Source organism: Peromyscus eremicus, chromosome 1, assembly GCF_949786415.1.
Source record: "Peromyscus eremicus chromosome 1, PerEre_H2_v1, whole genome shotgun sequence".
Lineage (NCBI taxonomy): Eukaryota > Metazoa > Chordata > Mammalia > Rodentia > Cricetidae > Peromyscus > Peromyscus eremicus.
Genome location: NC_081416.1, coordinates 48,680,534 through 48,697,961, shown reverse-complemented (window position 1 = coordinate 48,697,961; position 17,428 = coordinate 48,680,534). Strand labels below are relative to the sequence as shown.

At 38.2% G+C, this 17,428-nt stretch overlaps 1 protein-coding gene across 2 annotated transcripts in view; it reads right to left on the bottom strand.

Moving 5' to 3' along the window:
* Positions 1–117: 117 nt before the first annotated feature.
* Zfp91 (ZFP91 zinc finger protein, atypical E3 ubiquitin ligase) overlaps positions 118–17,428 on the bottom strand; it is a 35,059-nt gene continuing 17,748 nt past the window's right edge. Inside the window, exons 3-11 of one of the 2 annotated variants that reach the window (XM_059260198.1) lie at positions 15,365–15,571; positions 15,080–15,116; positions 14,482–14,586; positions 13,417–13,551; positions 12,520–12,570; positions 12,060–12,138; positions 10,769–10,883; positions 2,932–3,031; positions 118–2,439 (exon numbers count right to left, since the gene is read on the bottom strand). In XM_059260198.1, the coding sequence (XP_059116181.1) occupies positions 1,929–2,439; positions 2,932–3,031; positions 10,769–10,883; positions 12,060–12,138; positions 12,520–12,570; positions 13,417–13,551; positions 14,482–14,586; positions 15,080–15,116; positions 15,365–15,571 (1,340 nt within the window). In that variant the 3' untranslated portion in view covers positions 118–1,928. The remainder of the gene's footprint in view (positions 2,440–2,931; positions 3,032–10,768; positions 10,884–12,059; positions 12,139–12,519; positions 12,571–13,416; positions 13,552–14,481; positions 14,587–15,079; positions 15,117–15,364; positions 15,572–17,428) is intronic. The other variant, XM_059260207.1, reaches the window with a different exon arrangement.

The window sequence follows — 17,428 nt, the reverse complement described above, 5'->3', positions numbered from 1 at the left end:
GTTCCTGTAGGTGTCTTCCTCCCTCCTCCCTGGCATCCCAACCAGTGACATTGGTGGGTGTACAGTAAGTGTCTTTCAGAGATGACATTTTTTTGAGAAAAAATTAAACAGAGAAAATTTGATAAACTCCATAGTTTTAGTGTTTGTGAAAAACAAGCTGTTCCTTATTTTGTTCTCAGTCTGACTCTTAATTTTCCCAACAGTCATCATGTATTTCTGACAACCGGCCAGGTCTTCAATGGCAGATTTTGGAGCACACAGGGAGGAACTGCACTTCTAATTCTCAAAAAAAGGGAAGCTGAATTAGGGTTTTAATCTTCTGAGAGGTATAAGCATGTAAAAACACGATCTGCGTCTCCCAATGACATTAATAATCCACAATGCATTAAAATTCCTACTCCAAGGAAAATAGATAATTCAGGGAAAGCCAAAGACATTATCACACAGATTTCCACCTTTGTTTATGTCTATTCAAACTTTGTCTTTTCTATAGGGAAACAAGACACAACAGTTTTCTCTTAACCAAAACTCTAGGACTCTTAATTTTGTTCCTTCATGAATGACAGGGTCTAGTCTCCCACTAAGGGAGAGCTGGAACGACCAATGACAAAACCAAAACCGAAATCAAAACAAGGAGCCAGTTAGGTCAGCAGGGAGATAAATGCAAAGAAACGGTAAGGACAAAAAGAGAAAATAAATTCACAGAAGAAAAAATCTTTTAGGTGTGATTCAGACCTTGAACAACATTCCTCATCCCCTCAAATCCTTGTATCTCAAAGAGCACACTAGTTACCACAAACCTATCAACCTTCCCTAAGGCTTCCAAAAAAGCACTAGGCTACTGTAGTGATTCTGTTAGTGCTGAGGACCAGCTTTCTTTAAAGGCCACTGGAAAACTATGATTTTAGAGGCTGGCTGTGCTTCTTTAACTCTAAGCCTTGCCTTCAAAGTACCTCTTGTAGGAAGGATCCCATGTCAGAATAATCTACTCTCCCAGCCCCACAAAACATAGCAACAAAGACCCTCCCCCCCAAAATCAGACTTTCCATTAATAAATAAGAAATCTCAGGTTCCACAACACAAAAACACACATGTTCAAAGTGCAAATTTCTGCCATTAGCCTGGGACTTTTCTCACTGACATAGAGCCCTGTCTTACAGCCTTACAGAAGACTGTACGTACATAGGGCAGTCCCCTCTCTCTTGGGAGCCTGCTTCCAAGCAAGTGAGCACCATTAAGAGCCATATGGAGGTTTGGGAGGGGGGACTGAGGTGCTGGGATCCACTGAAGGGGAGGGAGGTGGTCCCCATGTATCCTTCCTTCCCCAAACCCAGTAAATAATGGAAGAGGGGTGAGAGATATGTGCTGTTTTAACAGCATCCTGCTAAGGGGCCCTAAAGTGCCAAGTCAAGCTGCCAGCCTCCAGAAAATAGAATTATATAATATTTGATAAGTGTTGGTTGTTGCAGTGGGGAGAAGCCAGAGCCATAGGGCAGCAGTAGAGGAGAAAAGATTTAGATGACAGTAATATATTATTATGAGTTAAAAGCTGATCCAGAGCACATCAGTTATAGGTTGGGAAAAGGAGATCTGCCAATGAGCAGGAAGTCAGCTGTTGGCTGGAACCAAGTATGCTGCTGCTTTTTCAATGACCTTTCTGGTAAAGGCAACATCAATGTTTTAAGGATGAGTGAGGGGAGTTCAGGGGAAGGGGTGGAGGGAGAGGGAAGAAGGGGGTTAGAGAGTCTGTGTGTGTGTGTGTGTGTGTGTGTGTCTGTGTGTGTGTCTGTGTGCTGTGATCCACAATGCAAAGAGCAGGCCCTTCAGTTATTTTACTAGATTTTAAATGCTTTAAATTTTTTTTTTGTCCTTTTTATCTTTTAAATACAAAGTCTGCACTGTCCCAGTGCCCAAAGTCTTCCTTTGCACTAAGGTTCAGTAGAGTCTGAATCTTCAATCAGAACCTCTGTGGTAGCACCGAGTATATCCGAGTTCATGACCAGCCCTTCAGTGCCCCCACTGCTGCCGCTGCCCACAAAGATCTTTCCGTCAGCCATAAGGCTCACCCGTTCTGTCCCACTGCAGTATGACTTAGACATCCCTTCAGCTTCTAGCAGTAGGCACTCTCCAGATGTTGAGTTTCCCAAGGGCTCAGGAAGAAGAGGAAGCCCCTGAGCATCTGCAGGTTGTGTCAGGGGCTCTGGGTTAGTGCCCAAGATATCTGTGCTGGTGATGAGGGCGCCTGCATTGGCTGCCAGAGCTTCTGCAATCAGCACCTCAGGGTGGCTTTTTGCTTTGTGTGCCACTACGCTGTCCTTCTTCTCAAATTTTTTGCCACAGATATTGCAAGAAAATTGGTAGAAGGAGTCTGCATCATGTTTCTTCATGTGCCAATTAAGGGATGCCTTTTGTCGACAAGTAAATCCACAGATCTCACATCTAAAGGAAAGCCAAAGGAAATGAATGATCAAGCAGAGAACTATTAAATCAAGTACCAGGTGAGAACTAAAAAAATTATATAAACACACAATAATCCATAGCACATACTTCTTATGAAGGATTAGGAAACCGTTAGATGGAAATCTAACTAAAAAAAATTTGTTTGCAAAGCAACAGCAAACAAACGAACAAAAAAAGTCCTATTCAAGTATACAGGCAGCACAAACTGGGTTCCATGACTTATTTCAGAAAGGGGGTTAGGCAGGGTGGCTTCGAAGTAGTTAAGGCAGAATAAATTCTCAAACTAATAAAAATATATTTATAAAGAATAGCAAAACAAAGAAAAAGTCAACAATAACTCCCCAATGAATATCTAGTCTTTAATTTAGTAAAAGTAAATAGTGACAACTGAAATGTTTATAAGGGACAAGAAACCTCCAAGAGAGGTAAATGCACTCCTACCCAGATGTTCACTAGCAAGTAAATACTCACTGTAATGGCTTCTCGCCCGTGTGAATCATCCGGTGTACTGCCAGATTGTGGGAACTCTTGAAGGCCCGAGCACAATATTCACAGATATAATCCCTCTGATCTAAGATGAAAAATAATGTGGTTAATGTTCCATTAACGCACCTGCTAAGCATTTTCTGCAGTTTGCAGGTGAGCAAGTCTTCTGGCAGTTAGTCTACAGCACATAACACCCTCTGCAATGAGTAAATACTTTGAGCAAGCTAAATTTAACAACAAAAATATTGTTTTGATTTTATTTTTTATCCATGAAGTCAGTCAGTAGAATAAAAATCAGCTTAAAAATGTAATTCTAGAAGCCAGTATTATTTTAATACCCAAGCTACGTACAGACATACACAAAAAATAAAACTACAAGCCAATATTCCAGATATACATAGATACAAAAACTATCAATAAAATACTTGCAAACTGAATATAGACACATCAAAAAGATAACCCACCACGATCAAGTTGGTTTTATCCCAGAGATGCAGGGATGAGTCAATCAATATATGTAGGTAAACAAATCATATAAGTGGGCTTAAAGTAAAAAATCGTCACAAGACCATCTGAATTCAAACATGAAAGTCTTTGACAAACTCCCAAATGCTTTTATGGATAAAAATCCTGAAGAGTCAGACTGAAAAGAACAAACCTTAAAATAAAGGATATATATATATATAAAACAGCCAACAATCTCGTAAAACCAGCAGTTCCCAATCTGTGGGTTGCACCCTTTTGGGGGTTGAATGACTTTTTCACAGGGGTCGCATATCAGATATCCTGCATATCAGATATTTATATTATGACTCATAACAGTAGCAAAATTACAGTTATGAAGTAGCAATGAAAATAATTTTTTTATGGTTGGGGGTCACCCCAACACGAGGAACTGCATTAACGGTTGCAGCATTAGCAAAGGTTGAGAACTACTGTCTTAAACAGAGAAAAAGAAATCAATAAACAATCCCATTAAAATCAGGAAGTATCACAAAAAGATTTTAGGAGGTAGAGGGTCAAGACAGCTACTGTGAGATAGTCTGAAAACCAGAGGACACTGGGGGGTGGGTGGGTCTGGCAAGAGTTGAGGGGAGGAGTTGAATATAATCAAGATATGTTGTTATGAAATTCTCTAAGAATTAATAAAAATATTTTTTAGAGGTCCCAGCTTAGGATGAACATCTCACAGGTCTAAGTTACAACATTTCTTGTTTTTATGACCAAATAACAGACAAGTAACTGGTGAAATGGTTTATTATCATTGTTACAGATCAGCTGATTGCAATCCTCTTGAGAGAAAACTTGGTCCATGGTGACTATCAGGAAACAGAAGGAGAATGCAAGTCCTTAGCTCATTTTCTACTTTCTTCCTTTTTATGCAGTATAGGAATCTAGCTGGCAGTTTAGTGCTGATGCCCATATTCAGAGCATCACTAAACTTTTCTAGGAACCCCTGAATAGACACACCTAGAAATGTGTCTGCTAGGTCAATCTAAATTCCCCCATCAAAACAAATAATCATCAAGAACAAGACAGTCCACTATCCTCACTCCTTCCAATATTGCTTGAAACAATAAGGTAAGGAAATTAAAAATGTACAAGTAGGAAAAATGGTCAAACACTCCTGATCTGCAGATGTTACCATATTATGTATATCAAAGATCCCAAAAATTCTACCATAAAACTTCTACAAACTATAAACAATTTCTATCAAGTTGTAGGATTAAAAAAAAAAAATCAACTTACAGCAGCCTTTCTATATACAACAAAGAATGAGATCATGGGACACAGTCTCATTGACAACAGCCTTAAAGTAATTAAAATATCTAGGAATAAACTTAAATATGGAGGTAAAAGACCTCTACAATGAAAAGGAAATCCTGAATAGAGAGAGAGGAATGCACTAGAAAATGGAAAGAACCCCCATGAGTATGGATTAGAATTAATATTGTGAAAAATGACTTTTACCGAAAGACATTTATAGACACAATGCAACACCAATGAAAAGGTCCACAACATTCTTCACAGAAAAGAATAAAAATCCTAACATTCATATGGAACCCCTAAAGACCCTAGACAGCTAAAGCAATCCTGAGCAAAAAAGAACAATGCTAGAGGAATAACCATTCTATATTTCAAGATATATGACACTGGCACAAAAATAAACACGTAAATCAATGGAACAAAAGAGAAGATCCAAATATATGTACACATAACTATAGCCATCCGATATTGGAAGATGCTCTGCTGTCTAGCATTATGTAAACTTAACACAAGCTAGAGTTTCTTTTGAAAGAGGAATTTCAACTGAGAAAATAGCCCCAGTAGATTGGCCTGTGGTACTTCAGGCCATGATTGATGATTGCTGGGCCTAGTTCACTGTGGGTGGTGCCACCCCTGGGCAGGTAGTCCTAGGGTTAGCCAGTAAGCAATGTTCTTTTATGGTATCTTTAGTTCCTGCCTCCAGGTTCCTGCCCTGACTTCTTTTGATGGATTATGATGTTGAAATATAAGGAAAACAAACCCCTTCCTCCCCAACTTGCTTTGGGTTGAGATGTTTTTTACAGCAATAATAATTTTTAATTATACAATTATTATATATTTGACTATAAAATTTAATAATAAAAGGATTCCAAACACAAAACTAGAGACAAGACATCATATTCATGAAATGGTGCTGAGAAAATGAGATGTCTACTGAAATCAGGTCCATATTTACCATCTTGCACAAAAATTAACTCCAAATGGACCAAAGACCTCAGAATGAATCATGAAACACTGAAATTGCTAGAAGAAAACTTAAGATATAGGTTTAGGAAAGACTTTCTAGATAGGACTCTATTTGTTGAGGAATTAACACCAACTGACAAGTGTGGTCCTCTTAGAGTTTTATTGTTGTGAATAAAACATGACACCATGACCACAGCAACTCTTACAAAGGAAAACATTTAATTGAGGCTGGTTTACAGTTCAGAGATTTAGTCCATTTATTATCATGGCAAGAAGCATGGTGGCATGCAGGCAAAGGTGGTGCTGAAAGGTCTACATCTGGCAGCAGGAAGAGAACAATCTATTCTGCCTGGCTTGAGCTTCTGAGAACTCAAAGCCCTCCCTCAGTAACATACTTCCTCCAACAACATGATGTCTACTCCAATAATGCTACACTTCCCAATAGTGCTAGTCCCTGAGCCTATGGGGCCATTTTCATTCAAACTTCCACAGGGTTGGTTCTCATAAAATCGAAGCTTCTGTATAGCTAAGAAAACAATTGAATGAAGAGGAATCCTATAGAGAGGGCAAGATTCTATGCCTCTTATATATTTGACAGAAGATTAACATGTAGACTATATAAAGAACACAAAAAAACAAAGAATCAAGGAAACAATCCATTTCGAAAATGGGCTGTGGATCAGAACAGAGTTACAAAAGAAGAAATAGAAGTGGCTAAGATACATCATGAAAAGTGTTCATCATCCTCAGCAATTAGAGAAATACAAATGAATATTCCTGCCAGAATGGCTAACAAAACCACTGAGAACAAATGCTGAATGGAGGAAGGAACCCTCATCCACTGTTGGAATTGCAAACTGATGCACACACTTTGGAAATCAGTGTGGAGAATCCTCAAAAAGCTAAAAATAAATCTACCAAATGGCACAGCTATTGCACTCTGACAATGCCTAAAGAACTTGAAATCCTACTCTATCTACAGGGTACTTGCTGAGTCATGTTCACTGCTGCTCTACAGAAGCTAGAAAATGGAAACAAATGAAATGTCTTTCAACTGATGAATGAATAATCAAAGTGTGATCTATCTATCTATCTATCTGTCTGTCTGTCTGTCTGTCTACCTACCTACCTACACAATGTTTTATTCAGCTGTGAAGGAAAATGAAATCATGAAATTTCCAAGTAAATGGATGGAACTAGAAAAACATATTGAGTTGGGTAACCCAGATGCAGAGAGACAAAAGTTCTCTATCACTAGTGGTTCCTAGCTCCAAGCCTTCAGATGTCAGTATATTAACTGGAATAACCAGGCTAGGCCCAGCACTTAGGAGGCAGAGTCAGCTAGATCTCCTTGTAAGAGCAGCCTGGTCTACATAGTGAGTTCTAGGTCAGCTAGGGCTATATAGTTAACCTTGTCTCAAAAAACCAAAATAAAACCCACCCAAACCAAAAATCTAGTATAAATAAGGGAACCAGAACCTCAATCCTAGTTGTACCAACATTCCAGATACTGAATAAAATGGTTAGGATTTTGTGGTGGTTTGAATGAGAATGGCTCCCATAGGCTTACATATTTGAAGGAAACCAGAACCTCAATCCTTGTTGTACCAACATTCCAGATATTGAATAAATTGGTTATGATTTTGTGGTTTGAAAGAGAATGGGCCCTATAGGCTCACATATCTGACTATCTGGTTTCCTGTTGGTGAACTATTTAGGAAGGATTAGAAGGTGTGGCCTTGCTGGAGAGGACTCACTGGGGGTGGGCTTTGAAGTTTCAAAAGCCCAAGCCAGGCACAGTCTCTTTCTTAGCCTGCAACTTGTGGACTGGATGTGAGCTCTCAGCTACTTCCCCAATGCCATGCCTGCCTGCTGCCATGCTCCCAGCCATGACAGTGGACTAACACTCTGACTTTGTAAGCAAGCTCCCAATTAAATGTTTTCTTTAATAAAAGAAAGCATTTTTTCTTTTATTAAAAGAGTTACACTGAAAATGGTATCTCCTCACAGCAACAGAACAGTAACTAAGATAGACATTAAGTGCATTTTCCACGAGTTTTATTCTTTAAAATATTTTTTCATAATGTGGAAGATGTTCACATAAAAACAAACAATCTAACATTTTAAAAAACCCAAATAACAAACATTAGAGCTTTCTATTGGAACAAGTTGATCCATATCTAAAACAGTAAACATGTTGTTTCAGGCTAAATGATATCTTTTGTATTTTAAAATAGACAGGTAGCAGGCAGCCTTGGTGGGATAGAGTCAAGGGGCACGGCGGAAAGTCATTCACACCCTGCAACAGCACTCACATGGAAAGTTTATGGGGGGGGGAGAATGAGGACGGGACGGGAGACACAAGAGCTGAGGAGAGAAGAGGAAGAAGAAGAAAGAGAAGAGGAGACAGGAAAGAGGGAAGACAGAAGGCCTCGTGGGAAGGGGGGGGGGCTGCTCTTAAAGGGGACCTATATAGATGACACTGTTAGGACCCTGAGTAGGCCAAAGTACTGCCTGCTTACTGGCCAGGTCCTCAAGGGACAAGCCAGGTAATACTTAAATGCTAATAATACCCAGATAATATTTCAAATAAATGCAAATGCCACTTGTATTTCTTTATCTTATTTGTCACCCTGCATCTTCTACACTAAAGTATTTCCTCATTTCATTGTAATTCCCTTCCTCACCTCAGGTTTCATAGAACTTAAACAAATCTATCATAATGTGGAATCACTAACATAAAGGATCACTGTACTATGCTTCTACTACTTTGGTTAGGGAGCCAAAGGACAAAGATATGTTGAATAATTTGTTTTTAATAACCACTACATTTTCTATCCCATTTAAAACTACTTGATGCAATCACAGTAAATCACGTGTAAGTTAAGTTGTCAACAATATCTACTTTAATCCAATACTCCTTCCCAAACAGTTTTAACATGTGTACCAGTCAGATATGATAAGTGGCTCACTCAGGAGGCTGAGGAGTGACCTATGTTTTTCCTCAAATTTGAACATACACAGCAATCACCTTAGAGATACTAATGAATATGCTGATTCATCACATATGAGAGAGGGCTAGCAAAAAAACCCAAATGCTGCCAATGCTGGCTATTCTGCGTTGCACACTATACAAGGTCTGAAAATACAATTCTAACACAGAAACAACAGCATCACTCATATGTCCCACTTCGTCTTCCTGCCAATCAGCTTAGAACATTCTAGTTTCCATGGAGCACAGCAAGTATGGGGTACCCACTTGATAAGTTACATTCACAAATGGGGCCTGCATATACTATTTTCCAAAGGGAAAGATAACATTCTGAAATTATATTAACCAAATATAAATATTTGAACCAGAATGCATTTTAAAAGTTTCTCACAGTAGATTTGGGGTACTTAGCTAAAATAGTCTAAGCTCGCTGTCAAGAAGACTTTCAGTGGAACAAAAACGGTACAGAGAGAGAACAAAAAAAAATTATAGCATGTATTCAGGGAGCAAAACAGCAGTCCTCCCCTGCACTGACCCCTCAACTAATATAGTATGAAGAAATGACTGTAGACTTTGGGGAAATTAATGCCCAAAAGTTCATATCCTGGTATTTTGCAAATGTCTACTATGTTGCAAGTTCTATATGAAAAATAGAAACACATGTTATCTCATTTCATCTTTATTACAATCAGTCTGTCATATTGGTACCTGTAATTTATAGTTAAGGAAAAGTGAAAAGTAATTGGATTAAGTGAGAGTATATACATCATTATCAGCTAGGGGAGAGACATATTTTTTCAAGGGGGGAATTTTTATTCTTACTGTCCAAGACTGAGGACGGAACACATGCAATTATCAAGTGTGAGATGCATCCATTTACTACTATATACTATTAATAGGCAACTCTATGTTTAAAGCAGAATTTCAGCCTATTCCATAATACACATTAGTCAGCTCCTATTTTTGAGTTGTTTCTATAGGAATTAGCAAACAAATTCAGTAACTACCTTTTATGATCTCTACACATACAATCATCTCGAGCTATTTAATAGAAAAACATACAGGAAAGCAAACCCCTACTGTTTAGGATTTCTCATTAATGTTCATTCTACTTTTATCCCTAATAGCTACTACCAAGTTTCTATCTTTGTTGATAAGTATCTACCTGAAGCAGAGTTGAAAGATTCTGTTTGTTTAATTAGGTGATCACTGGCAAATTTTTTAATTCTTTTAAACTTCTGGTTTCGTATAACTGAAGTTACAGTCAGTTATCTTTTGGGATTGCTCTCCACTTTATTCTTTGAGGCAGGATTGCTCACAGAAGCCAGAGAGCTGCTAGTTAGCCAGATTGCCCTAGAGATGCTATTTCCCAAGTGCTAGGGTTATAGGAAGCCATCTACTTGGCTTTTATATGGGTCCTAGAGTATCTGATCTCTGGTCCTCATGATTGCAGGGCAAGCACTTTATCCCAACATCAAGGTTATTTTAAGACTAGAAAACCAATGAACGTCAATCCCAATACATGGGAAACTATGGTAGGATGGGTTGAAGTTTGAGGCCAGCCTGGTCTCCACAGTGAGTTCTAGTACAGCCAAGGCTTTTTTTTTTTTTTTGAGACAGGGTTTCTCTGTGTAGCTTTGCGCCTTTCCTGGAACTCACTTGGTAGCCCAGGCTGGCCTCGAACTCACAGAGATCCGCCTGGCTCTGCCTCCCGAGTGCTGGGATTAAAGGTGTGCGCCACCACCGCCCGGCGAGCCAAGGCTTCTTAATGAGATCTTATATCTCCTCTATCTCCAGCTCTTAGAACAGGTCCTGTCTATGCAATCCAGTCTGGCCTACAACTCAAACTCCGGCTTTAAGTTTTCCCAGTGCTGGGGATTATAGGTGTGTGAGCCCAAGTTCAACTAAAAAGTGGCATATTTAATTTTTTATATGTTTATATTTTATTAACATTTATTTTCCTAACTTTCTCCCACGCTTCTCTGCTAGGACCTTTTAAGAACACTTGTATTAGAAAAATCTTGCTACATTACCAGACTATATGCCCAAACTGCAGTTCACTTGGCTACATGATAAACTGTTTACTTAGAAATGTACCTGTATGATGTTTGGCATGTCGCAGAAGTTGTTTCTGGAGCCTGAAGAGTCGTCCACAGGAAGGATGGGGACATACATATTTTTTTTTCAGCAAATGCTGGTATTTAATGTGGTGCTAAAATAGCAAAAGGAAAGTGAAAAGGAAAATCTCAACATTCTTTTTTTTTTTTCTTTTTGCTAAATCAAAAAGGTTCTAAAGGAAAACTAGCAGAGTAAAATGGTAAAGAACACAGGATATGAAACAGACCTGGATCTGCACTTGTCACTCACTAGCAATGTGATCTTAGATGTACTTAAACATTTCAAGTTCTAGTTTTCATTTGCAAAATAAAAACACAATAATGGGTATACCAAATGGCACACACCAAAACCAAAACCCAGTAGCTATTACTGTAACAAAACTATACTCCAAAAGTAAGGTCTTAGTTTCTCATATTTGCTGCTAAAGACTAACAGGAATTTCCCAAGTAGCATTTCACTATTTCAATTCCCTGTTTCCTGCCAGACTTGTACACACCCCAAAACCCAGCCAATTAAATATCTATTCACTTAAGGGAAAACTTAAAAAGACCAAAAATTTAAAAAAAAAAAAAAAATCATTTTGTACTATCTCAAAGAAATCACTAGTTTGAATGCTATATTCATTTTGTCCTAATATATATTAAAGTTAAAATCTACTATTCTGTGTCTTTGTGTATTGTTTCAATAATCTGTTATAGAAGACTTCTTCAAACCATTTCAGAACATAATGTAACACTGCAAAAATCCAAGAAGTCCTGTACTTGGGCTCAGGTTTTTCAGTTCTTCATTAGTATTTCTTTAATAGGATGTGCTAAGGTGTAAGTGTATCATCCCCCAGGGTTCCTGTGTTGAAAATTTAAGTCTTCAATGTAATAAACGCTGAGATATATTGTCCTCACAAACGGATTAAAGTTGTTAACAAAGTGAACTCAGATCCCCGTTTTCTCCTCATGCTTCCTTCTTGTCCTTCAGCCTTACACTACTCTGTGATGAAGTAAGAAGACCACTTTCCAGATGCTGGTACCACATTCTTAAGACTTCTAAGGGAGTCAGAACCAAAAGCCAATACATTTGTTCTTTAAATTACTAGTCTCAGGTATTCTGTTAAAGAAGTACAAGTGGAATAAAGACGATTTATGCAATTTTATATTTAGGAATATTTTTCTTCACATTTTGTATCAGTGTTTACAAATGCCACACAAATTGACATCTTAGGAGATAAGTAAGGGACACTGTATCAAAGACTGTCTTGTGTAACAACTTCACTGACCTGCAAATAGCGAGGGTGAGCAAGAACAGTCCCACATCCTTCCATCTCACAACGGACATATTGGATTGGAGGTTTTTTTCTATTACCAAAATGTTAGAAAAAAGTTAGCAAGAGAACTGGTATTCTATATATAATGTGATAATAGAGGTTTCATATAAATTAAAATATCTACAGTAATACATAGGTTTCAGAAAATTTGTACTCAAGTTAATCAAACTGCCAAATGCTTGATAAGTTTAAAATAGCATGAATAAGCTAGCAAGCTATAAAGTACTGAGGATTTCAGACGACTCAGCATCCTTCAACGAAAATGAAAACACACTATCTGTGCATCATGGCCACTAAGGAAACCACATTTGTGAAATTTTCAATAAGCCACACCTCCTCTGCTTATGAAAGCTAAAGTACTCAAACACTTATCGAAGACTTAAGGTATAAAAAAGGAGCAGAAATGCCTCACCTCCTCTTGGGTAACCGTGGACTTTTGTCATCTTTTCTCCTTCTCCCTCTCCTATAATTTAAGAAAGAGCAGTTTACTAAATATTCTAGATGGAAGCTTATGAAGATAAGGATGGCTGAAGCACAATCTAGGGGCCAAAGAACAGGTGGCAGACACAGAGCATAACCAACAACACAAAAAAACAAAGGCATCTGGCCATCAAGCCAGATTTACTCTGAGGTAATTCCACTCATAAATTATTCTTTATCTTGGAGTAAACTAGGCATTACTATGGAATATCTGACTAAATTTCAATGTTATTACTTGAAGGCTAGTTATAGTAAAGAGTTCACCATCTAAATGCAATTACTCAAAAAAGACAATCAAGAAGATAATATAACACTTAATCTTATTTCTGCAACAAAGTGTACACCATATGGAAAGTTTTTACACAATCAAGGCTTCTGCATCATTTAACCTATTAGTTTTTGAGAACACACATTTGAGATTTTTTTTTTCCCCTGGCTTTCTCTATTCCCTCTGTATCCCCATAGAGACTGTCTTTTATATATTACTTTGCAATGAAACAAAACCAACACCAAAACAAACTTTCAAACTTCTTAGAAGTTGCCCCAAAGAAACTCAAGTTGCTTAACATGAGCAGTTTACACACACCTTTTGTGTACTTAGGTATTTTATTTGAGAGGGTCTCATTATGTAGCCCTGGGTGGGCTGTAATTAGCTATGTAGATTAGGTTGGCCTCCCAGGTGCTGGGATTAAATGTATGTGGCTCTATGCTCGAATGTGTGTGTATGTGTATGTGCACGTGCACACACACTCTCATGTACCTTGAAGTCTGTCTACTAGTGGTTTTAAAAGAAAGGTTTCCACTTTTTGTAGAAAAACTGCCTACTCACTTCCTAGGAGGCTCCTCATCTTCCCTAATTTCATTCTCTTCTTCTTTCACCTCTACTTCTACTTCCACTTTAATTTCTTTCTTTTCTTTCTCTTCTTTCACCTTCCCTGATTTTCTCCGTGGCTTTGGGGTTTCCCTGCAAACAGAAAAACATCTCAATACAAATATTCTAACAAAGACTTCCTTAAAGGTAGTGTATGATACCAGGTTAAAGTTTAGTATTTATCATTATCTCATTATTCTGAAGTTGTGATTCTCAGCTTACAAACTACAACTTATCAATTGTGCACACCTCGACCCCACAGCAAGGATGTGTGTGTGTGTGTGTGTGTGTGTGTGTGTGTGTGTGTGTGTATAAAACGTCCATGGGTGAATACTGCTTTATACTGGCTAATTTTATGTCAACCTGACACAAGCTGGAGTCATCTGAAAGGAGGGACCCTCAACTGGGAAAATGTCTCCTTAAGGGGGAAAACCAAGTCCACTGTGGATGTGACCAACCCTGGGCTGGTGGTACTGGATTCTATAAGAGGGTAGGCTGAGGAAGCCATGATGAGTAAGGTAGGAAGGAAGCAGTGTCCCTCCATGGCCTCTGCCTCAGCACCTATCTCTGGGTTCTCACTCTGCTTGAGTTCCTGCCCTGACTTCCTTCAGTGATGGTCAACAGGTGTGGAAGAGTAAGTCAAATAAACCCTTTCCTCCCCAACTTGCTTTTGGTCATCATTGGTCTTCATAGCAACAGTAATCCAAACTCAGGCAGGTCAAAAACATAAAAATCAAATCTTACTATAGTTGCAAAGAGAAATAAGATACTGAGCAAAACAATTCTAAACACTCCAGAAAACCTTATTAAAACATGCACACATCTACTAAATAGTACAGTTAATATTAAAGCTCAATAGATCAAAGAAAGGGTTATGTGGGAGTAAGTTGTTATAGTTGCAAAGCAATCACTCATTTAAAATTATTTTTATGTTTATTTAATCTTGCAACAAAAATAAAACATATTCAATTGTGTATTCCTACCTATTTTTCACTAGCTTACACAGTAAAATTTCAAACATGCCTTTCAAGGTGAGGCTTGTAGGTCTCATCTCTTGGATCATCTTTGAATGGTATTTCCTCTTCACTGACTAACATCTCTTCTTCCTCCTCCTCTTCCTCATCACTACTAAAAATAAGCAAACAAATGATAAATTCTGGCTCCAAAGATTATCTGATAGGACTGAATTAGAATACTTAAGACACAGCCAATCACATTACCTAAAATTTTTATCCTTACAATCTGATTGGACTACATTCTAAGCTCTTTTTATAAGCAATACTTAGAACTCAGACTCCACAAATAAGATATACTATAACATTTAATCAAAATTATATTATATCAATATAAGATTTAATCAATATTAAATTACCAACGTACCATGAAAGACACTGCTGACATAGAATAATTTCACCCAGAGAATATACTCAATACATGCTTTTGGAACTAGGAAATCAAGTTTTGTGTTTTACAGTCCACTTAAAATTAAATGTGGAATATTAAGTGTGATATATTAAAAATGAAATTAATTTAACAGCTCAAAATTCTATCAAATAAAAAAGTCTCAATCACTTAGTGCAACTGAGTATTCAAAGATTTAAGTATGGAATAAACTTTGTACCTAACGCCACCGGGAGACTGATGTTCTTCTGGAACGTCTACAAAATAAAACCAAAATTTATTGAGAAACACACACAAGACATTTTCTTTTCATAGCCAAAGATTAAGTGAAATCACTGAAGCAGTTCTGTAAATGGAGACTATCTACAATGTATCTAAAACAAATCCTACCTACATTATCACTTGTCCCCAGAAATTTAAGACATTTAGGTAAATGCTCAGCATTACATTTAAGATTAAAGAACCAATTAGGCATTGGAGTAATAATACTGTATTTGCATCGTACCATAATCAAGCTGATCTGTAATTGGTTCTGACTTGCAGACAAGTTGCAACGAACCAGTCTTGGACCTAGAGCTGCGAGTACTCTCAGTGTCTCGAAGGCGAGAGATAGATGTCCTGCTACTACTGCGCCAGCCCCGGCTAGGTCTAGTTGCAGAAATGGAAACTTCCTGAGGGAGGACAGAATCATCTTCTTTCTCTTCCTTGGGATCTAGATGAAAACATAACTCTTTTCAAGTTTTCAGTTAACCAGCAAAATACCCCCCCCCCAACCACACGTTTATTAGTAAAAAACAAAACAAGAGGACACTAAAATAACATGGGTCTTTATTTGAGCCTTGTGGTGGTTTGAATTGGAATGACCCACATAGGCTCATATATTTGAATGCTTCATTATCATGGAGTGGTACTATTAGTGTGTCCTTGTTGGGGTTGGTGTGGCCTTGTAGGAGAAGTATGTCACTGGTGGGTTGGCTTTGGGGTTTCAAATGCTCAAGCCAGGCCCAGTATCTCTCTGCCTGTGGATCTGGATATAGAGGTCTCAGGCACTTCTCTAAGACCATGTCTGTCTGCATGCCACCACCTTTCCTGCGATGACAACAATGGACTAAACCTCTGAACCTGTAACCAAACTCCAAGTAAATGCTTTCCTTTATGAGAGTTGCCATGGTCATGGTGTTTCATCACACAAGAGTGGTAGGTAGTATTCCTACAATCTACCACTTAGGCTCAGATAGAAGAAGGATCATGACTTAAGGTCATTGGGATTATAAACAAACAAACAAACAAACAAACAAACCCAAAGGCAATTGCCCACTAGAACTGAATGGTCAGAACCCTCTGCTGAAGACACCACATACTTTGGTTACAAGACAAAAATCAAGGTGGAACTGAATTGGATGCTTTGCCTTCTGCTGACTCAACTTTATAGGGCTGAAAGGTACTATGTACACTGCTGAGAAAGTCATCAAGTCTCATTCAGTTGTGGACCCTGCATTCTACAATACTGATCTACAATACTGCCAGACACAATATACCCATTTGTATAATAGTGGCATAACTGTTACAGGGGTGATCAATTGCTTTCTGAACTGGATTTGAGGCTCATTCCATCAGAGGGAATCCATGCTTATTAGGGACAACCTGGTCAAAGTCCCACAGCTGGTTGGGAGGTGGGATATGTTGTAGGTGGGGAAACCTACTAGTTGTTTTCCTAACCAGACATGTCACATTGCTTTCACTTATGTTTACAACTAGTGATTAGTGCTTTCTCAGCCTTGTAAGACAAATTTCTTTTTTTGTGAGCAGTAGGTTAATATAGAGACCCTTAACTGGTTAAAGTGCTCAGAATAAGTGATTGTTGAGGGCTCAGCCACTGTCCAGGACATCTATATTACCCACTTCAAGGCTTAGGGAAGGGAGGGAAGAATATAAGAATCAGAATATGGGAGACTGTGTTGTAAAATGCTATGTCCTGAATCTGAAATGGCTACTGCACTCATAAAAAAAAGCACAGTGGCTGTTGTTATCTGCCTAAGACTGGGATCTTCAACATAAGGTCTCACTTGTCTCTAAGGAGGCAGTTAATGCTTGCTGGGGTAGGGGCAGTAATACTGCCCTGGGATATGGCCACTCTACAAGTTGCCCTTGTACCAATGCTCACGCAAGCAACCCTAATTAAATGTAGTGGTATGCATCTATGTGTACACACACACACACACACACACCACACACACACATACCCCAATACTAAAGCAGCACTTATCCTAATGTTGCTACTCTATGTAAAATACTTTTCATTGCCAAACAGTACTTTATTTACTAAAAATGCATGTAAAATAGACCCAAGAAATTAATTCATGGAATTCTCACCATTAGCTTTAAGTTAAATTAAGAAAGTAGTCTCAGAAAGAGAACCAGAACTCGGGGACACAAAAAGAATGGTAGTTCTGGATATTTCAGTAACGTAATGTTGCAAAGAATTACTTAAAAGGATTTTCCTAACAGGAATGTCTTTCTTTGATGCTAAATTTTACTTAGAATCACACCACGAATTTAAATTAATCTG